This window comes from Alternaria rosae (genome assembly GCF_020736505.1).
Source record: "Alternaria rosae strain MPI-PUGE-AT-0040 chromosome Unknown BKA58scaffold_2, whole genome shotgun sequence".
In the NCBI taxonomy this organism is placed as follows: domain Eukaryota; kingdom Fungi; phylum Ascomycota; class Dothideomycetes; order Pleosporales; family Pleosporaceae; genus Alternaria; species Alternaria rosae.
This window is the reverse complement of record NW_025763571.1, coordinates 3,233,383-3,248,634: the sequence shown is the minus strand read 5'-3', so window position 1 is coordinate 3,248,634 and position 15,252 is coordinate 3,233,383. Positions and strand designations below refer to the sequence as shown.

At 53.0% G+C, this 15,252-nt stretch overlaps 5 protein-coding genes across 5 annotated transcripts; 3 read left to right on the top strand and 2 right to left on the bottom strand.

The window, feature by feature from the left end:
- Positions 1-664: 664 nt before the first annotated feature.
- On the bottom strand, positions 665-1,974 carry BKA58DRAFT_100001 (uncharacterized protein). The gene is made up of 2 exons (XM_046163721.1): positions 1,478-1,974; positions 665-1,424 (listed from the first exon to the last, which is right to left on the bottom strand). Exons 1-2 carry the CDS (start codon positions 1,667-1,669, stop codon positions 828-830), a joined length of 789 nt encoding a protein of 262 aa, XP_046029496.1. The 5' UTR covers positions 1,670-1,974; the 3' UTR covers positions 665-827.
- A 1,535-nt stretch (positions 1,975-3,509) lies between these two features.
- On the bottom strand, positions 3,510-5,461 carry BKA58DRAFT_436359 (Afadin and alpha-actinin-binding-domain-containing protein; the record flags this gene model as incomplete). The annotated part of the gene is made up of 2 exons (XM_046173406.1): positions 3,510-5,228; positions 5,282-5,461. 2 exons carry the CDS (start codon positions 5,459-5,461, stop codon positions 3,510-3,512), a joined length of 1,899 nt encoding a protein of 632 aa, XP_046029495.1.
- Positions 5,462-6,179: 718 nt separating this feature from the next.
- BKA58DRAFT_100241 (FAD binding domain-containing protein) lies at positions 6,180-8,161 on the top strand. The gene is made up of 3 exons (XM_046163722.1): positions 6,180-6,992; positions 7,042-7,455; positions 7,506-8,161. The coding sequence occupies exons 1-3, from the start codon at positions 6,429-6,431 to the stop codon at positions 8,055-8,057; spliced, it is 1,530 nt and encodes a 509-aa protein (XP_046029494.1). The 5' UTR covers positions 6,180-6,428; the 3' UTR covers positions 8,058-8,161.
- A 110-nt stretch (positions 8,162-8,271) lies between these two features.
- On the top strand, positions 8,272-9,556 carry BKA58DRAFT_377707 (Alpha/Beta hydrolase protein). Its single transcript, XM_046169639.1, has 2 exons — positions 8,272-8,466; positions 8,519-9,556. Exons 1-2 carry the CDS (start codon positions 8,343-8,345, stop codon positions 9,370-9,372), a joined length of 978 nt encoding a protein of 325 aa, XP_046029493.1. The 5' UTR covers positions 8,272-8,342; the 3' UTR covers positions 9,373-9,556.
- Positions 9,557-9,574: 18 nt separating this feature from the next.
- On the top strand, positions 9,575-13,322 carry BKA58DRAFT_466310 (proline iminopeptidase). The gene is made up of 2 exons (XM_046175006.1): positions 9,575-9,699; positions 9,756-13,322. The coding sequence occupies exons 1-2, from the start codon at positions 9,614-9,616 to the stop codon at positions 13,147-13,149; spliced, it is 3,480 nt and encodes a 1,159-aa protein (XP_046029492.1). The 5' UTR covers positions 9,575-9,613; the 3' UTR covers positions 13,150-13,322.
- Positions 13,323-15,252: the final 1,930 nt, after the last annotated feature.

Genomic DNA, 15,252 nt, shown 5'->3' with positions numbered 1-15,252 from the left:
CAGAGTTCTCGTCATTTCTGGTGGTCTCCATGATGGCGAGCGGGATGTAACCAGGTATACGATGGGTTGAGCAGATTGGGCAGGGTTTATGACCAGTGAGTGAGCTTGCGCATACGCAAGGGCGGAGACCAGGGCTTCAGAGTAGTGGACCCGAAGATGGCAAGAACGATGAAATAAATCTATTTCAATGGCGGCCTTTTCTTCCATGAGTGCTGGTAAAGGAGCGGGCCAACGACAGAGGCAAGAAGCTTGGAAAGGTGTTGCTGTCGCCTTGGTAGACTGAGCCTGTTGAGCTAGGCAGTTACCCCTCAGTGGATGTGGGTTGGGAAGCTGCGACAGCCGGGCCTAACAAACTTGTCACAGCCCCTTCCGGCGCCTACCACGTCCCTAAATCACTCAGAGTGCATATTTGAAAAGCGATATATCTTTCCGCGCACGAGCGCATGTGGATCCATAGATTTAGTAAACTATAGACTACATGAGCGTGCATTGGCACGGTGAGAACATCTAGCGTGTTCTCTGGGTGGCTTGTTAAGCCATTGTCATAAGGTGCAGGCAGTTGCCTCGTTATCCCCCATCCATAAAACCCATGGGCAGCTCCCATACCAGCAGCAATAGTACCCGTCGTAAATATCCCAAAGAGCGGAAGCCAGCCTCTGAACACGAGGCCGGTTGTGGTTGATAGAACAAGATAAGAAAGAAGATTCGTAATCATAATATGCACAGAAGAAAGAGGTTGAAAAGGCGCATCGGCACACTGTGATGGCAGATGCAAGGATGCAGGTGTCGATGATGGAACAATGGTATCCAGGATGATAGTGAGGCACTTAGGAACGGATGACGACACCCTGGCGGCGGGTGGTCTTCTCCTCGTACACGTACTCGTCCTCGGAGGAGCAGTCGGATGAGTCGTCAGAGTATCCGCAGCGAGCACCACCGCAGTCGAGCTTGACGCGGTCACCAGCGCGGGTGATTCCGTAGCGTTCGCATGTGCAGCATGAGCTACCAGAGCTGACACTGGACGGGCTGGAGCTGTTGGTGGAGCGGCTGGTGAGCGAAGGAACGTCGGAGCCCTCGTCGGAGTCGTAGTCTGAGTCGTCGGACGACTCCTCGATTTGCTGCTTGGCAAAGCGGCGGTTGAGGTCCTCAAGAGTGGTCTTGTCGTACTGGGTGTTGATGACCTGACGGGTCTCGTGTGGGCGCTGGGGCTTGGGAGCGACGATGCGCTCTGGGCTGAGGCCACGGCCCTTGGGGATGGTGGCGGTCGAGACGCGGCGGGACTTGCGGTCTGAGCTGGAGGTGGTTGTCTTGGAGCTCGACTTGGCAGCGGGGATGTCGATGATGTTAAGCTTGCGGCCAGTGGTGGGCTCGGTGGTGTGGTCCTTAGCGGGGTCGTGCGAGACGTGGTAGCCGTCGATGATGTACTGGGCAAATGTTAGCTTCTAGTACACCATGTAGTACTAGAGGAAGGACATACGTAGTACCAGTAGCGCTGTCCCTGCTTCAAGGTCTGTCCTTGGAACTTGAAGCATCCGACCCAGCCTCCGGACTTCTTGGGGTCCTTGGAAAGCGGGAGCTGACCCTGGTAGCCGTCCCAGGAGCCGAGCAAGTGCACGGTCTTGCAGTTGGAGGAAGTGCGGAGAGTGAAGTTAAGCTGGATAGCGGCCATTGTGATGTTGTTTCGTTCTTTCTGTTGTAAAGATTGGTATTATGATGTAATTGTTTCTTTCGAATTCGTCCAATGCCAAACTAATGGATAGACGTCAAGATTGCTGGAGAAGCTGTGTGTTGAGAGTTTCGTAAAGGGTTGCGAGTATTGCGTTGTCGTTGTGAGTTTGAAAGTTCGTTTTGAGCAAGTAGAACTGTGTATTACGTGAAAGTGGACCGGCCACAAAGAATTGGATTATTGTAAAAGGGTGGGTATAAAGGTTGACGGTGAGGTAGTGGGTATTAAATGGCACCAGGCCTGGAGAGTAGAGAGGGAGAAGGGGAGGGGTAAAAAGAATAGACAAAAGACGAACACAACAGCTCTGAACTTGACACACTTGCTGAAGAAAAAAAGACGAGATATGAGCGGCGCCAGGCCTACTTATCTATAGACACAGCATCGCACAGCTGCTGAGCGACAATTGGGCATTAGCGAGGGGCTGGCAGACCGGCACATTGCACTACGCCAACTATGGGCCAGGTCTCGCTGCACCCGGTAGCGATTGATTACCTGCGCTGCGTAGACACGCCATGTTCGCAGGGTGTAAGCTGGTAGCGGGTGTGGAGAGCAGTCTATCGAAAGTACGGCGAGCGCTTGATGGTGAAGCGGGAGTGGTGGGCGGGCTTGACGTGTGTAGCCGGGCGTCTTGCTTCTGCGCCCTCATTCGCTAACGCGGGCGGGGAATACATAAGTGGGCCGTCACGTAGCGCACGGGCTTGGGGTGCAAACACCACACCAATGAGCAGCAGGGAACAGGTGAGCCATGTGATGCCGGGATGTGCAAGGTGCAGGAAATCGCCTGTCACACTGCATATCAGTGCATATTCGACGGGGGAACTGTGGCTCGAGGGCTGACGACAGATGCAGAGAAATTTGCTTTCCAAGGCTGCTACCTTGATCGCGCTGCAGCTATCCTCCCTGCCGCATAGAGACCTATTTACAGCCATTCTGCATCCACATTTCGGCCTCTGCCCAATCACTGCAGCTGTGCTGCATATCATCCATCACCTAATGCCCCGAATGAGGACAATGGGCGGCTAATAAACTTAGTGGCTTGCAACGCCGTCCAACCACAACACCCCATCACCAACCTCAGGTATGCTGGAGCCGGAGCGAGCGACTTCTCCGGCCACACTGCGGTCACAATGTGCGCCATGTGGAGGAAAACCGGTGTCTCTCGTGATGATGTGCAGAGGTGCATGCGAAGACTAGAGATTGAACGAGAGCAGAGTTGTCAGGAGGAATGACGGGCGGGCGGGAGGAGTCAGGTACGCGAAGCGACCGAGGACGATAACATTATCGATGCCCGACTATGAGCACTTCCACCAAAGCATGTCACTGCATCGCATACGCAGCCCCTTGGGCACGCGAGAAGCAGGGTAGACGCCGTGTTGCTGTTGTACCATGGACCATTCGCATGATGAGGTAGGTCAGTTCTCATTGACGTCCTTCAAAATCAAGCCCGTTTACAGTTGCACATTGACCGGAACTCGTGCGAGCTCACGAGTGGGACCTAGCGAATCTTGACAGTCCAGCCGAGGAGGGCCTCAGGATACGCGCCGTTACCCAGTGCATAAAGGCCACAAACGCACTGGCATCTTTGTCCTACCCAATAGAGGAGAGCGTGGGTCACGCCCATCAGCCACTCCACCGACCGGCTCCTCAACATGCAAGCCTCGCATATAACTGGAAGCCAGTTGATGGTATGATCTTGCATGACCAGCCGCCGATGCAGCCTCGAGTTGCTATCAAGTCCAAGTTCACGGTGCCATCGTGAGTATTGTACATGCTTCAACCTAGTCTAGCAGCCTAAAAGATTTGCCAACTCCTCTGGCGTCAAGGTGCTCTTTCTCCTCTTTGGTCTGCCACTGATTCGTGTCTTGACTGGGGATCTAGGTGCCCGCTTCTTGGGGTTCTCCTCGGATACTTCGGTGCTTTCGTCCGTCTTCTTGGTGGAGATGTCTCCGTCGGTTACAGCGGCTGCTTCCGCGGCCTCTCGTAATTTGTCTTGGACCGATAGCTTGGGCGATCGCTCGTCGGGATGGGCACGTGGGCTCGACAAGCGCTTCTTGGTCTGTTGTAGACTGTCAGACTTGTTGAGGGATGGGTGTGGTGCTGATGGGCTGGAGATTGAAGAGGGAGTGGATGCAGAGGGAAAGATGTTATAACGTACATGGCGTTGTCTGTCCTGACTTGTTGGTCTTGACGCTCGTTCTTCAGAACGAAGTGGTTTGGCTGCAGAAGTTGGCCGACTAGTCTTCTCCACATCGACTGAATCTATCCCTGATGCATCTGCGTTCTCCCCGTCAACCTGAGACGGCGTGTTCGGTATGGACGCCGAGAAGGCGACTTTACGGGGCGATCGACTGAGCGACTTGTTGCCGTTGGTCTCCCTTAGCGCTGGCTGGCTGGGTTGCAACTTGATGCTGAAGACATCGGGCCCAGTTGTCTTGTCTGGTTTCGTGTGTATCTTCGGTGAGGGCAGGTAGACCGCCTCCTCTTGCTCTTCTGTATCGTCCACGTCTTCTTCCAAGGCTGAGCTTGTAGCTTCCTCGGCCTCGCTTTCTTCATCAATCACGGAGAAGCCTTCCCTATCGACCGTCTCGAACCCTTGACTAAAACCTAGTCCCATTCTGAGTTCTTCGAGATTGATAGTGTCACCATTGGTCATGCGCTTCCGCCAGGAGTCCATGAGGAGGAAAGACTCGCGCAGCCGAGCCTCCATCTTCTCCCAGCCCGCCCGCAGCCTGTGTATCTCCTCCTCGCGCATCTCGACCTCGTCCACTGCCACAAAGTTTGGGTTTGTGAGGAGGTTCTTCAGGTTGTCCAAGACCGTGTCCATGTCGTCGGCGAGAGTCTCGTAATCGGTAGGCAGCGTGTGCAGCATGTCCTGTTGCGTGTCGTCTTGCTCGTCGCCCGTGACCGAGGCGTTGTCTGCGTCTTGTTTGCGATTGACTTCGGGCATGCCTTGCAGCTCTCTTAGTGTCAACAAGGCGCTCCGCACGAGGCCGATGAGGTTGTCGTTTTCGTCGCTCAGGCTCTGGCTCAGCTGCGTCAAGAACTCGGTCGTCTCCTGCTTCAGACTGTATTCGGGGTCGTCGACATTGGGCGACTCGTCGCGCACATGGCCCGTGGCAGCGCCCAAGCCTGTGCTGCCGGGGTTGATGGTGATGCTTGCGCCCACGAGGCCCGTCTTGTTGCCGCGCTGCTGGCTCGTTAGGTGGCTCTTGAGCCGTGCAATCTCCTTGTCGCGCTTTCGCACGTCGTTTGTGCAGCTGGTGCGCACTTGGTCGACCGTCGTCTTGAGGCGCTGCATCTCGGCGCGCAGCTTTCGCGCCGACGACTCGGCTGCGTGCAGGGCTTTGCGCGCCGACTGCTCTTGCGCCTGGGCAAGCGAGAGCTGTCGCGACAGGTCGGCATTGCGGTTGTGCTGCTTCTCGAGGGCGGCCGTCTGGCGCGTCGACTCGGCGCGCAGGCTCCGCAGCGTGTCGGCGATGGATTCGCGGTACTCTTGATCGCGCTATCTGCTTATTAGGATCCTCTCCCCCAGAGTATAAACGTGTATGTGCCTACATCGCGCTTCAATATCAGGTCGTGCACCAGGTTGATGATCTGGGCCATGGTGGCCTCTTTCCCCCCTTCCCCCCTCGACGGATGCGCAAACTCAATGGGCGTGCCATTGCGCAACAACCCCCGGGCGAGCAGCAAATTGTTGATGTACGTCGACGCCGTCTTGAGATTGTACGAGTCCATGGTGAGTGCAACCGTCGTGGTCGGCTACCGGCGGCGTTGTCGGATGTGGCGGCGTTGTGAGCTTGCCGTCCAATGTTTGTTTATCCCTGGGTTCCGATGCCCGGGTAGGAGGTAGAAGGAGCAACCGACCGAGCACGGACACGCGCGTTCCGATCCTTCCGCTACGACTCCATGCAACGTCGACGTGATACGACGACCTCCACCACATCAGCCAGCCCACAATAGCCGTGCATGCAGCCTCTTCGTATCATCACGATCGTTGCATCCGCCTGCACCCGACTTCTCCTCCACTCTGGCTTCATTAATTATCGCGATTGCCAGCGACATACATATGCTTTTCTAGCGTATCTGTGCGTGCATCTCGTTTCGCATGGCCCAGAAGTTTAATGCCACAGACATGCTTTTTCCCCTGAAGTCGGACTCGGACTTGGTCCCACCATCAGCGCCCCCCACCATGACCGCCGGTGATGTCTGACGAAACCTTCGGGTACCGCGACTGCAAATCCTGCAATTCGGCATTCAAGTACAGTATTCAGGGTTGGACTCGCCTTGTCCCCTCTAGGCTAAATGCCCATTTCAGCAAACCATATAGTTTTACGACGGTGTGCGTCGAATCCCCTCAAATGTCGGGCCCATTGCCGTAAGCTTTGCAGGGACTCACACACGATCTGCACTCAATTCCTTATTCATGCATCGCTATTGGAGGGGTGTTGCCGTATTTTGCGATTCTTCCACGCGATCTGCTCTAGTCAAGGACCTCCCCAGCTTGTGTACATGTGCTGCTCTTTGCGTGGCTGCCATGGCGTCCGGAACCAAAACCGGAGACAGCTGAACCTAACGTCGAAGAGGGCTAGATAGTAGTACTTAAGGCACATCACTCATCAAGAGGGTGATCTGTAGGCTCCGTTGGTTCTTCAGCGCTTTCGTCCATCTTTCGGTCATTCCTTCCTCTCATTCAGTCCCAGACATGGACAAGTTCGCGTCCCTCGCTCTCGCGACCCTACTGTTAGGAGCCCGATCGGCTCTTGCGATTCCCACCGAGGCCACTACCAAAGCATGTAACGAAATCAATAGTGCTCTTCCAGGCAAAGTCCTCACTCCGGGACTTCTCGAGCTCGAATACGCACATGAGACACAACAATACTGGGCTACCAACCTCCGCGAAGTCGACCCTGCATGCATTGTTCAGCCAGACTCTGCCCAAGATGTGTCCATTGCTATCAAGATCTTGAACAAGTACCCGACTGTCAAGCTTGCTACACGGAGCGGAGGGCACGACCCGAACAAGCAGCATGCTGCGGTCGAAGACGGTGTTCTCATCACCATGACTAATCTAGTCGGAGCGACATACGACGCAGCAGAAGATGTTGCCTACGTCCGACCCGGAGGTGAATGGAACGACGTCATTGGTGACCTTGAGAAGAGCGGCGTGGCAATCGCTGGAGGAAGACTTGGTCTCGTTGGTGTCGGTGGTCTGCTGCTGGGTGGAGGCCTTTCATTCCTCGGTGCTCAAGAGGGTCTTGCAGCCGATGTCAGTTCGCCCGCAATATCTGAAGGACAGCTATACTAACAAGCGATAGAACATCATCGAATGGGAGACCGTTATGGCGAACGGGTCTGTCGTCAATGTTAACGCCGCGAAGCATCCCGACCTTGCGCAAGCGATGCGTGGCTCCGGTAGCCAGTTCGGTATTGTCACCCAGTTCAAGACCAAAGTCCATCACATGGGCGACGTCTGGGGTGGCTCTTGTGTCTTCGACGACTCGAAATCCGACGCACTATACGCTGCCTTGCACAACTTCATGGCACACGGTGCCGAAGACCCCAAGGCGGCCATTATCCTTACGGACCTGGTAGTCGCAGCTGGGATCAAGACGAAAATTCTGTTTTCCTTTTACGACAACCCCAAGCCACCTACGTCGGGTCCATTTGCCGATTTCTTCAAGATCGTCAACCCTCTGTGTCTACCTAAGACACAAAAGTACTCCGAGCTAGTAAGTCCATGACCTAACTTCAATGCTGTGCAGGAACTAACAGTTCTCAGCTCAAAGCAAACGGCGAACCGGTCCGACTCTTGAACGCCCGCGCATTCTTCCGCACTTACACTGTCCCATACATTGCATCACGGCCCCAGATGTACAAGGAGATCCGCGACAAGCTTGCTGAACTCACTGGTATCTTCCTCAACACCCTACCTGTCGTTCGCGCCATCCAGTTCAGCGTTGACTTCCAACCTCTTCCATCCCGCTTTGGAAAGATGTCCGAGTCCAAAGGCGGAAACGCTATGGGTCTCTCATCCTCCGACCCTGATCGCATCATCCTAATTTACCAAGGAGCGTGGAACTTGCCCACAGATGATCCTCTTGCGTTTGGCATTGCTAGGGAGCTGACAACTTGGTTGGATCAGGTCGTACCTCAATGGATGGCAGAGGCGGGTATGCCGAGCAACATGTACATGCCATTGTTCATCAACGATGCTATGTGGGACCAGCCAGTCTTCCAGAGCTACAAGGATTATGACAAGTTCAAGGCATTGCAGAAGAGTGTTGACCCGAACGGCTTGTGGAGCACTAGGGCAGGTGGTTTCAAGTACTAGACTTTTGTCGCCAACTTCATTATGAACCAGTATATATCATAATGTGTATTTCAAATACCATCGTGTCAATTGCATCTTTCGCACGCTTGCCGCAGATCGCATACCGGGAGCAGAATAGGAAGGTGTTCTTTACGCAGCGGGGCCACTATACTGAAAGCGGGGTAGTCGTACCTAGATGTCTGACTCCATCACTGCCAGTATGACTGTCTTGCACACACGTCGACTACAAAGGTTCTTTGCGTCTTCTTGTCTAGCTGTAAACTTTCTAGCTACTACGAAGGCAACATGGCTCAAACACCCCAGTTCACCAGCTACGAGCATGAAGATGCCTGGGACGTGAATTGGCTGCGCGTGGACGATACCCATGAACTTTACTATCAACAGTTCGGCAAGAAGGATGGAAAGCCTGGTGGGTGCTTCAGCCATCCTGTCCAATTTCCCTGACAGCTAACGCTTTGCAGTCATCTACCTCCATGGCGGGCCTGGTGGAAACTGCTCCAAAGCCAACACCGTCTTCTTCAACCCTTCTGAATACCGAGTAATTCTGCTCGACCAGCGAGGCTGTGGTCAATCGCGCCCTAATGCCAACACCACAGACAACACTACCTGGCATCTCGTCGACGATATTGAAAAGCTGCGCAAGCATCTGAAAATTTCCAAATGGCACATGGTCTTCGGCGGCTCCTGGGGGTCCACACTCGCTCTCGCATATGCGCAAACACATCCCGATAGTGTAGGTAGTCTGGTCCTGCGCGGCATCTTCACAGTGCGAGACGTCGAACTCAAGTGGACCAACCATGCAGGCGGCGTGCAGATGCTGTTCCCCGACCGCTGGGAGGACTTTATCAACTTTTTACCAGAGGAAGAACGTTCTGATCATATCGGCAACTACCACAAACGCCTCATGTCTCCGGACTCGGCTATCAGTCATCCCGCGGCTGCGGCGTGGAACACGTGGGAGCTATCAATCAGCACCCTGTACCCTGACCCACACGCGTACAAGAAACTGAAAGAACCAGCCTACTTACTCGCACATGCGAGGATGGAGATCCACTACTTCATCAACAAAGCATGGATGGAAGACGGGCAGTTGTTGAGGAAGGAGAACGTGGATCGGATCCGGAACATTCCGACGACCATCGTGCAGGGCAGGTACGATGTTGTCTGCCCGCCGATTACAGCATGGGAGTTGCACAAGCAGTGGCCGGAGAGCAGATTGCATTTCATAGACGATGCTGGGCACAGTGTTATGGAGCCCGGGACGAGGAAGAAGTTGACTGAGGTGTGCGACGAATACGCGAATCTCAGCGTCTAGCCATGTGCAGCTGCGGCATTCGTGTTAGGCTAGCGTTACTCTGAGACATCACGATCGGATGAATTTGACGAGAAATTAAGCCGTACTTGCCTCCCCCAGCTTTGGCTATACGGGCCGTTTGTGTGTTGGCTGACTAACGCCAAGACGACGCGCCAAAGTCCAGAAGACGGGCTGGGGCCAGCGCAACTGTCGCAAACAGCACCAACAGTCTTCAATTCCTGTGAGTGACGTAATATGGACCATGGCTACCACCACGCCCATCTCGACCACGACGCCACCCGCAGCTATCGATAACCACGAACGGGTACGCGCATACGAGATCGCCGCGTGAGAATTGCCAGCCTACGTCACAAAGTCGATTCCTGTTGCTAACACGGCCCCAGATATCTCTCTGCCGCGTCGTTCCCCTTTCACATTGCAGAAGGACCGCCGTCCGAACCAGTCCCCAGCAGCGACATAACCCTCAACGCCCTCGTCCAGCATGGCGTGCACAAGATGGATTGCGATCGCGCATTCCTTTCGCTCATTGATAATCGAAATCAATTCATATGCGCAGAGATGACGAGGCATCAGTCGCTTTCGAGTGCAGACCCGGCCGAGCCGCTCTTGCTGGGTACTTCCCGAGTCGCGCTCGAATGGGGTGTCTGTCCATTCACCATGTGCATCTTCCAGGGCAAACCAGTGTCTATGCCGGATAGTCCCTATATCGTTGCCGACAAGTCGTATTTCTGCATAAAAGACTTCCGCCAGGTCCCCACCTTTGCCGGGCGCCCGTTTGTGGCAGGCTATCCGCATATGGTTTCATACCTCGAAATACCGCTGTTTGCAATGAGCGGGCATATATTGGGCAGTTACTGTGTCGTCGACACCAAAGAACGGGATTTTCTACATCCCAAGTCTCTGAGTACTCTTCGCGAAACTACCTCGGCTATCAGTGCATACCTCGATATGCGACGCGCCGAAGCCTGTAAGTCTCGATCTGCTGAGATGATGCAAGGTCTTCGTCGTTTCGTAGCTTCAGATGATATGGTTCCAAGGTCTGTGGCTCCTGTGCGCCCTGGAGCTCACACAAGCCAATTCGACCTAGATGTTTTTGGTGCCGCCTCGCGAAGAAAACCTGACAAGAAGCCATCTGACGGCACGAATGCACGCGTCGCCATGTCAGACCATATTCAGTCATTGCCTGTTTGCGATGCATCTACTATCGTTTCGCCCCAAGATAATGATTCGAACCGCGTCAAATCTAACTTTGCTACTCAAGTCGACACTCTCTTCACGAGAGCCGCAAATAGTATTGGCGATGCCATGAGTCTGGACGGCCTAGTCTTCTTTGACACTGTCTCAACTGGCAACCGAAATAAAAGCTGCCTGATACGAGACATGTCTCCTGACAACACATCTTCGCAGACATGCGATCTCTTCGCGGTACCTCTGTCCTATTTCCACAGAGATAACGCCCTCGGAAAGCTGAAACTGCGTCAGTCGCTCATCCAGCGCTTGACTGCTAGGTACCCTCGAGGGCATGTCTTCGCAGTCGATGAACATGGTGTCTTCCAACACGGTTGCGACGACGAACTTGACTCTGGTTCGGATGACAGATGGAACGACCTCTTCGGTCTATTGCCAAAGACCCGCTACGTAATATTCCTACCCATGTTTCACTACTCAAGAGAAGCTTGCTACGCTACCTGCCTAGCCTGGGTATCTGACACCGGCAAAACACTTGATACTGGCGATGTCAATTCATTGACAGCTTTCGGTAACTCACTGATGGCTGAGGTCTTTCGCTTAGAAGCATGCGAAAATACACTTTCCAAGTCGGATTTTGTTTCGACCATCAGTCACGAATTAAGAAGTCCCTTGCATGGCATTTTGGCCAGCATTGAGTTGATTCAAGAAAACTGCCAGGGATCAGGCTTGATGTCGGAGATTACCATGATTGAGTCTTGTGCGATCACTCTTCTCGATACATTTGACCATCTGCTGGAATATTCCAAAGTGAATAGCCGCGCCAGCGTTGGACACAGAGGTGGAAATGGACATCCGCGTTCCACCACCCACCTGCATCACGGTGCAGTAGCTGTCGACTTGGCTTCTATGGTCGAAGATGTCATTGAGACTGTCTCAGTAGGTCACGACCATTCTTCGCGCCTCTCTTCTGGACTCAATAAGGAGCGTCAGAATTTGTTGGCTGAATCACCTGCAACGGCACAAACCGAGCCTGTCGTCGTTACCACAAACATTGAAAAGGCCCGTGATTGGACCTTTGTCATTGACAAGGGTGCTTGGAAGCGCATTTTACTAAACGTTGTCAGCAATGCATTGAAGTATACCAAGTCGGGTTACATTCACGTAGATCTAGCATTTGTGGAGGCTACCGATGACAGCCAGTCACACATCAGTCTATCTGTGACCGACACGGGTGTAGGCATGAGTGGGGATTTCCTCAAATACCATCTCTTTACACCCTTCACCCAGGAGAATCTACTAAGCCCAGGAACTGGACTAGGTTTGAGCTTAGTAAAGAGTATCGTGGAGTCACTACACGGAATCATATCAGTGTCTAGTCGTTTGGGCAAGGGAACAAAGATCATTATCAACATTCCGGCTACCCGTACGACGCAGAGACCAAATGCGCCAAGTGCCGAGAATTTCTCCTCTCACGAATGCCTACGCGGAAAGGTAATCGGTATGCTTAGTATCTCTCTGCCCGAAGAGCAAGGCAAAGAAACTGCACCCTCTATCGTTTCGCCTCCCGAAGCGCTCGAGCGGGCCGTTCGAAACATCTGCGAGGATCGCTTCGGCATGAGGTTCACCACTGTTTCCGCAAACGTACTTCCGGTTCTGGATGTACTCCTCGTCGATCACCATGCCCTCTCTTCCACGTACGACTTGAAAACTTTGTTCCCTACGTATACGGAAGAGACTTTCCCTGTCATTGTCGAACTGCGCGATACAAAAGGCGCACCTCCCGAATCTAGCACTAGTAAGCCCATGCACACAATACTAGTCACTGCAAACTCGCTCGGACCTGCACTCATCTCGGCTATGAAGGATGCCACCACCAAGGAAATGGCAGACCCAGTGCCGTCCATAGAAGTCAGAAGCAGACCCGACATGGAGCCAATAGAGCAATCAGAACATGACCACACCACCTTAGAGCCAGATCCGCAAACCAAAGTACTTCCACACCGCAGCTTATCGTCGCAGAGTGTGACACTATCCGACGCCGCCACAAGTCCTGTTCCGCAAGCACCATCACCAACACAACCACCTACCCCGCTCACAAGCAGACCAACATGCCGATTCCGCCGTCTACTCCTAGTAGACGATAATCCCATAAATCTAAAAATGCTCTGCGCCTTTGCAAAACGCCTTGGCGTACCGTATTCCAGCGCCACCGACGGCGCAGAAGCGGTGCGCCTCTATGAATCCGCCACTAAACAAGAGGGCTCAAAAGCAAGGTATGACTGCATCTTCATGGATATCAACATGCCGATCATGGATGGCTTCCAGGCTGTGTCAAAGATCCGTAGAATCGAACACGGCTTGATGGAAAAAGACATCCCAAAACAGTTCAATGACGCTGCGACATATGGTTTAGATGGTACCTCAGAGGATAACAGAGGTACGCGGGCGTACATATTTGCATTAACGGGTCTTGGTAGCGAGAAAGCGCGAAAGCAAGCGAAGAACAGCGGTTTTGACGAGTTCCTCCTCAAGCCAGTGAGGTTCAAAGACGTCCTACCGTTGTTGGCACCTCTGCCGACTGAATGAGGATCATGGGTCATCTGCCAAAGTTCATGCAGAGTTTATTATGAGAGCATTGATTTTTTGTAGTCTATTCAACATGCTGGCGTACGGATCTTGGGGAAGCTCTACTAAGAGCACATGAATATAATAACGACCTCAACGATGAGGCTTCTTGTATCACCGCATGCTCAACATACGAATAAGTTTAGAACAGTGACAACATCGTAAGGAGGCGCTATTCACACTGATAGCTATCTTGCAGTGATCTAAATGTTGCCGCTGTCGTCTTGGCTAGCCTTCTTCATGTCTGCCAGTGTTTGCTTTTGCGTGCCTAATAGCAAGGCGCTTATGAATCGGTTCGGTCCCTCCGACAGCAGTAAGAAAAGCTATGAGACCCCGCTCTGTAGTTGTAAAGAACTAAAAAGTAAAGAAAACGTGGACACGAGGCTCTAAGTAGAAGGTGCCGTTCTGCTTAATTGACTAGGAGCTTAGCCTCTACCGAACAGCTATAGTGGTGCATGTTGTCAGGCGGAAGTGCCTCATGGTTTCGTGACACCCGAGGAGGCATAGAGAGCTGGATCGCATTCTTGTTGGCGGACATCGATATTGAGGTGATGTTGTGGCGCCGTCACATGGATGAGCACTGTCTCGTCTATGGTCTTTGCTTGACGTTTGTTAGTGCGTTGATGATGGGGGTTGAGTCTAAGCGCCGAGTTGAGGACTAAGCTAGATGCACGTACAACTAGTATTCAAGGTTCGTGGCAAGCCTTCCCCTCTCTATTGTATGTGACCGTAGTCATTCTAGTAGTCATCAAAACTTCGAACGACTTCATAAAAACAGTGCGTACATGATGGAAGGCAGTCAGAATCGATCAGAGTATTGAGCCCGGCTCATTGCGACATCAATCTGAGTTTCTGCCCAGTGTCGTCAGGATGTGGAGTCTAGCGTCCTGTGTAAGGACCCTTCGTCTACGCACACGCAAGTCATATTGCAGTGCAGGCAGTACGGAGCAGCCGGCATCTTGCTTTCCACTGGTGTAAATTGCCAACATGCTTTTTTGTTTTCGTTGCTCTATTCATGGAGGCAACTTGAAGTTTGGTAGTTTACATGGTTGATCACAACGGTTACGGGTGAACACCCCTTAGTAAACGAACCTCTGCAATTAGTTGCCGGATGAGTACAAGCTGACATCACAACAAATATCCCGGCAATATACCGGTGGTTCTCACGGCTAATGGTGTTTACCTAAGGTACGATCTCACCAACTTTGAGTTGACGTGACTATCTGGGAAAGATCGGCTGCTTTATGCCTATCTTGACATTCCGTCTCAAGAGCTTGTCTCTCATTTCCTAATCGACATGTGTTGAGTATTATGGCCGCTCCAGTCTCGCAAGAACGATGCAGCGAGAAGCGAAGCGAAGTCGCCGAAGTTGAACTTCAATGACAAAAGTAGGAGCTAACTACTCGCCAAAGTAAAGGAGCTGTCAGTACGGCTAGTATCGGCGAGCCGTCACGACTCAGCGGGCTCGGCACTATTCCGAGCCCTGACTTACACAAAAGAAATAAACACATCGACCGGCTCTCTTGTATTGCTTTTGGCGGACCGCGCCACGCAGCGAACATGTCTCATTTCCCTTTTCCAGGTAGCCACCTGCATGCCGTTGTACGCTGTGAGACTAGATTGCTGTATACACGAGGCTTACACGTGATCTAGCGTTGGCTGCGGCCGCTCCGGCCAGGAAAAAGCAGATGTGCATAAGGCTCGGCTCCTCTACTCAACTGTTAGCTCGTTGCTGGCATCCCTGACTGGACGATCGCATGTGCCTGCCTCTGCATGTTCGGGCGGCTGCATCATCGCGCTGGTATTCGACGGCTACGCCCGCAGAAGGATCGCCGACCCGTACCGCTACTACACCCTTTCCAGTGGCGCGCCGCTTGCCAACAAAGAGTTACTGAACAACCTCAGCTGAAGTCGGGCAAATTGACAAGAAGCCTTGTTCATAGAAGGTAGCGATCTACTATGCTACTGCAATGCTGATCTTGGCACGACGAAGAGATTGGGGTAGCCTGAGCTCACCCTGCGAGTTGGGAAGCGACATGAGCCCCCTAGCCCTGAGATTGTTTA

Excerpts from the sequence above, each read along its gene's own strand:
- BKA58DRAFT_100001 (XM_046163721.1), bottom strand. The coding sequence starts at position 1,669 with ATGGCCGCTATCCAGCTTAACTTCACTCTCCGCACTTCCTCCAACTGC. Across the intron at positions 1,425-1,477 it reads GACAGCGCTACTGGTACTAC|TACATCATCGACGGCTACCA; the intron begins GTATGTCCTTCC and ends ACATTTGCCCAG.
- BKA58DRAFT_100241 (XM_046163722.1), top strand. The coding sequence starts at position 6,429 with ATGGACAAGTTCGCGTCCCTCGCTCTCGCGACCCTACTGTTAGGAGCC. Across the intron at positions 6,993-7,041 it reads AAGAGGGTCTTGCAGCCGAT|AACATCATCGAATGGGAGAC; the intron begins GTCAGTTCGCCC and ends AACAAGCGATAG. Across the intron at positions 7,456-7,505 it reads CACAAAAGTACTCCGAGCTA|CTCAAAGCAAACGGCGAACC; the intron begins GTAAGTCCATGA and ends AACAGTTCTCAG.
- BKA58DRAFT_377707 (XM_046169639.1), top strand. The coding sequence starts at position 8,343 with ATGGCTCAAACACCCCAGTTCACCAGCTACGAGCATGAAGATGCCTGG. Across the intron at positions 8,467-8,518 it reads CAAGAAGGATGGAAAGCCTG|TCATCTACCTCCATGGCGGG; the intron begins GTGGGTGCTTCA and ends AACGCTTTGCAG.
- BKA58DRAFT_466310 (XM_046175006.1), top strand. The coding sequence starts at position 9,614 with ATGGCTACCACCACGCCCATCTCGACCACGACGCCACCCGCAGCTATC. Across the intron at positions 9,700-9,755 it reads CGCGCATACGAGATCGCCGC|ATATCTCTCTGCCGCGTCGT; the intron begins GTGAGAATTGCC and ends ACACGGCCCCAG.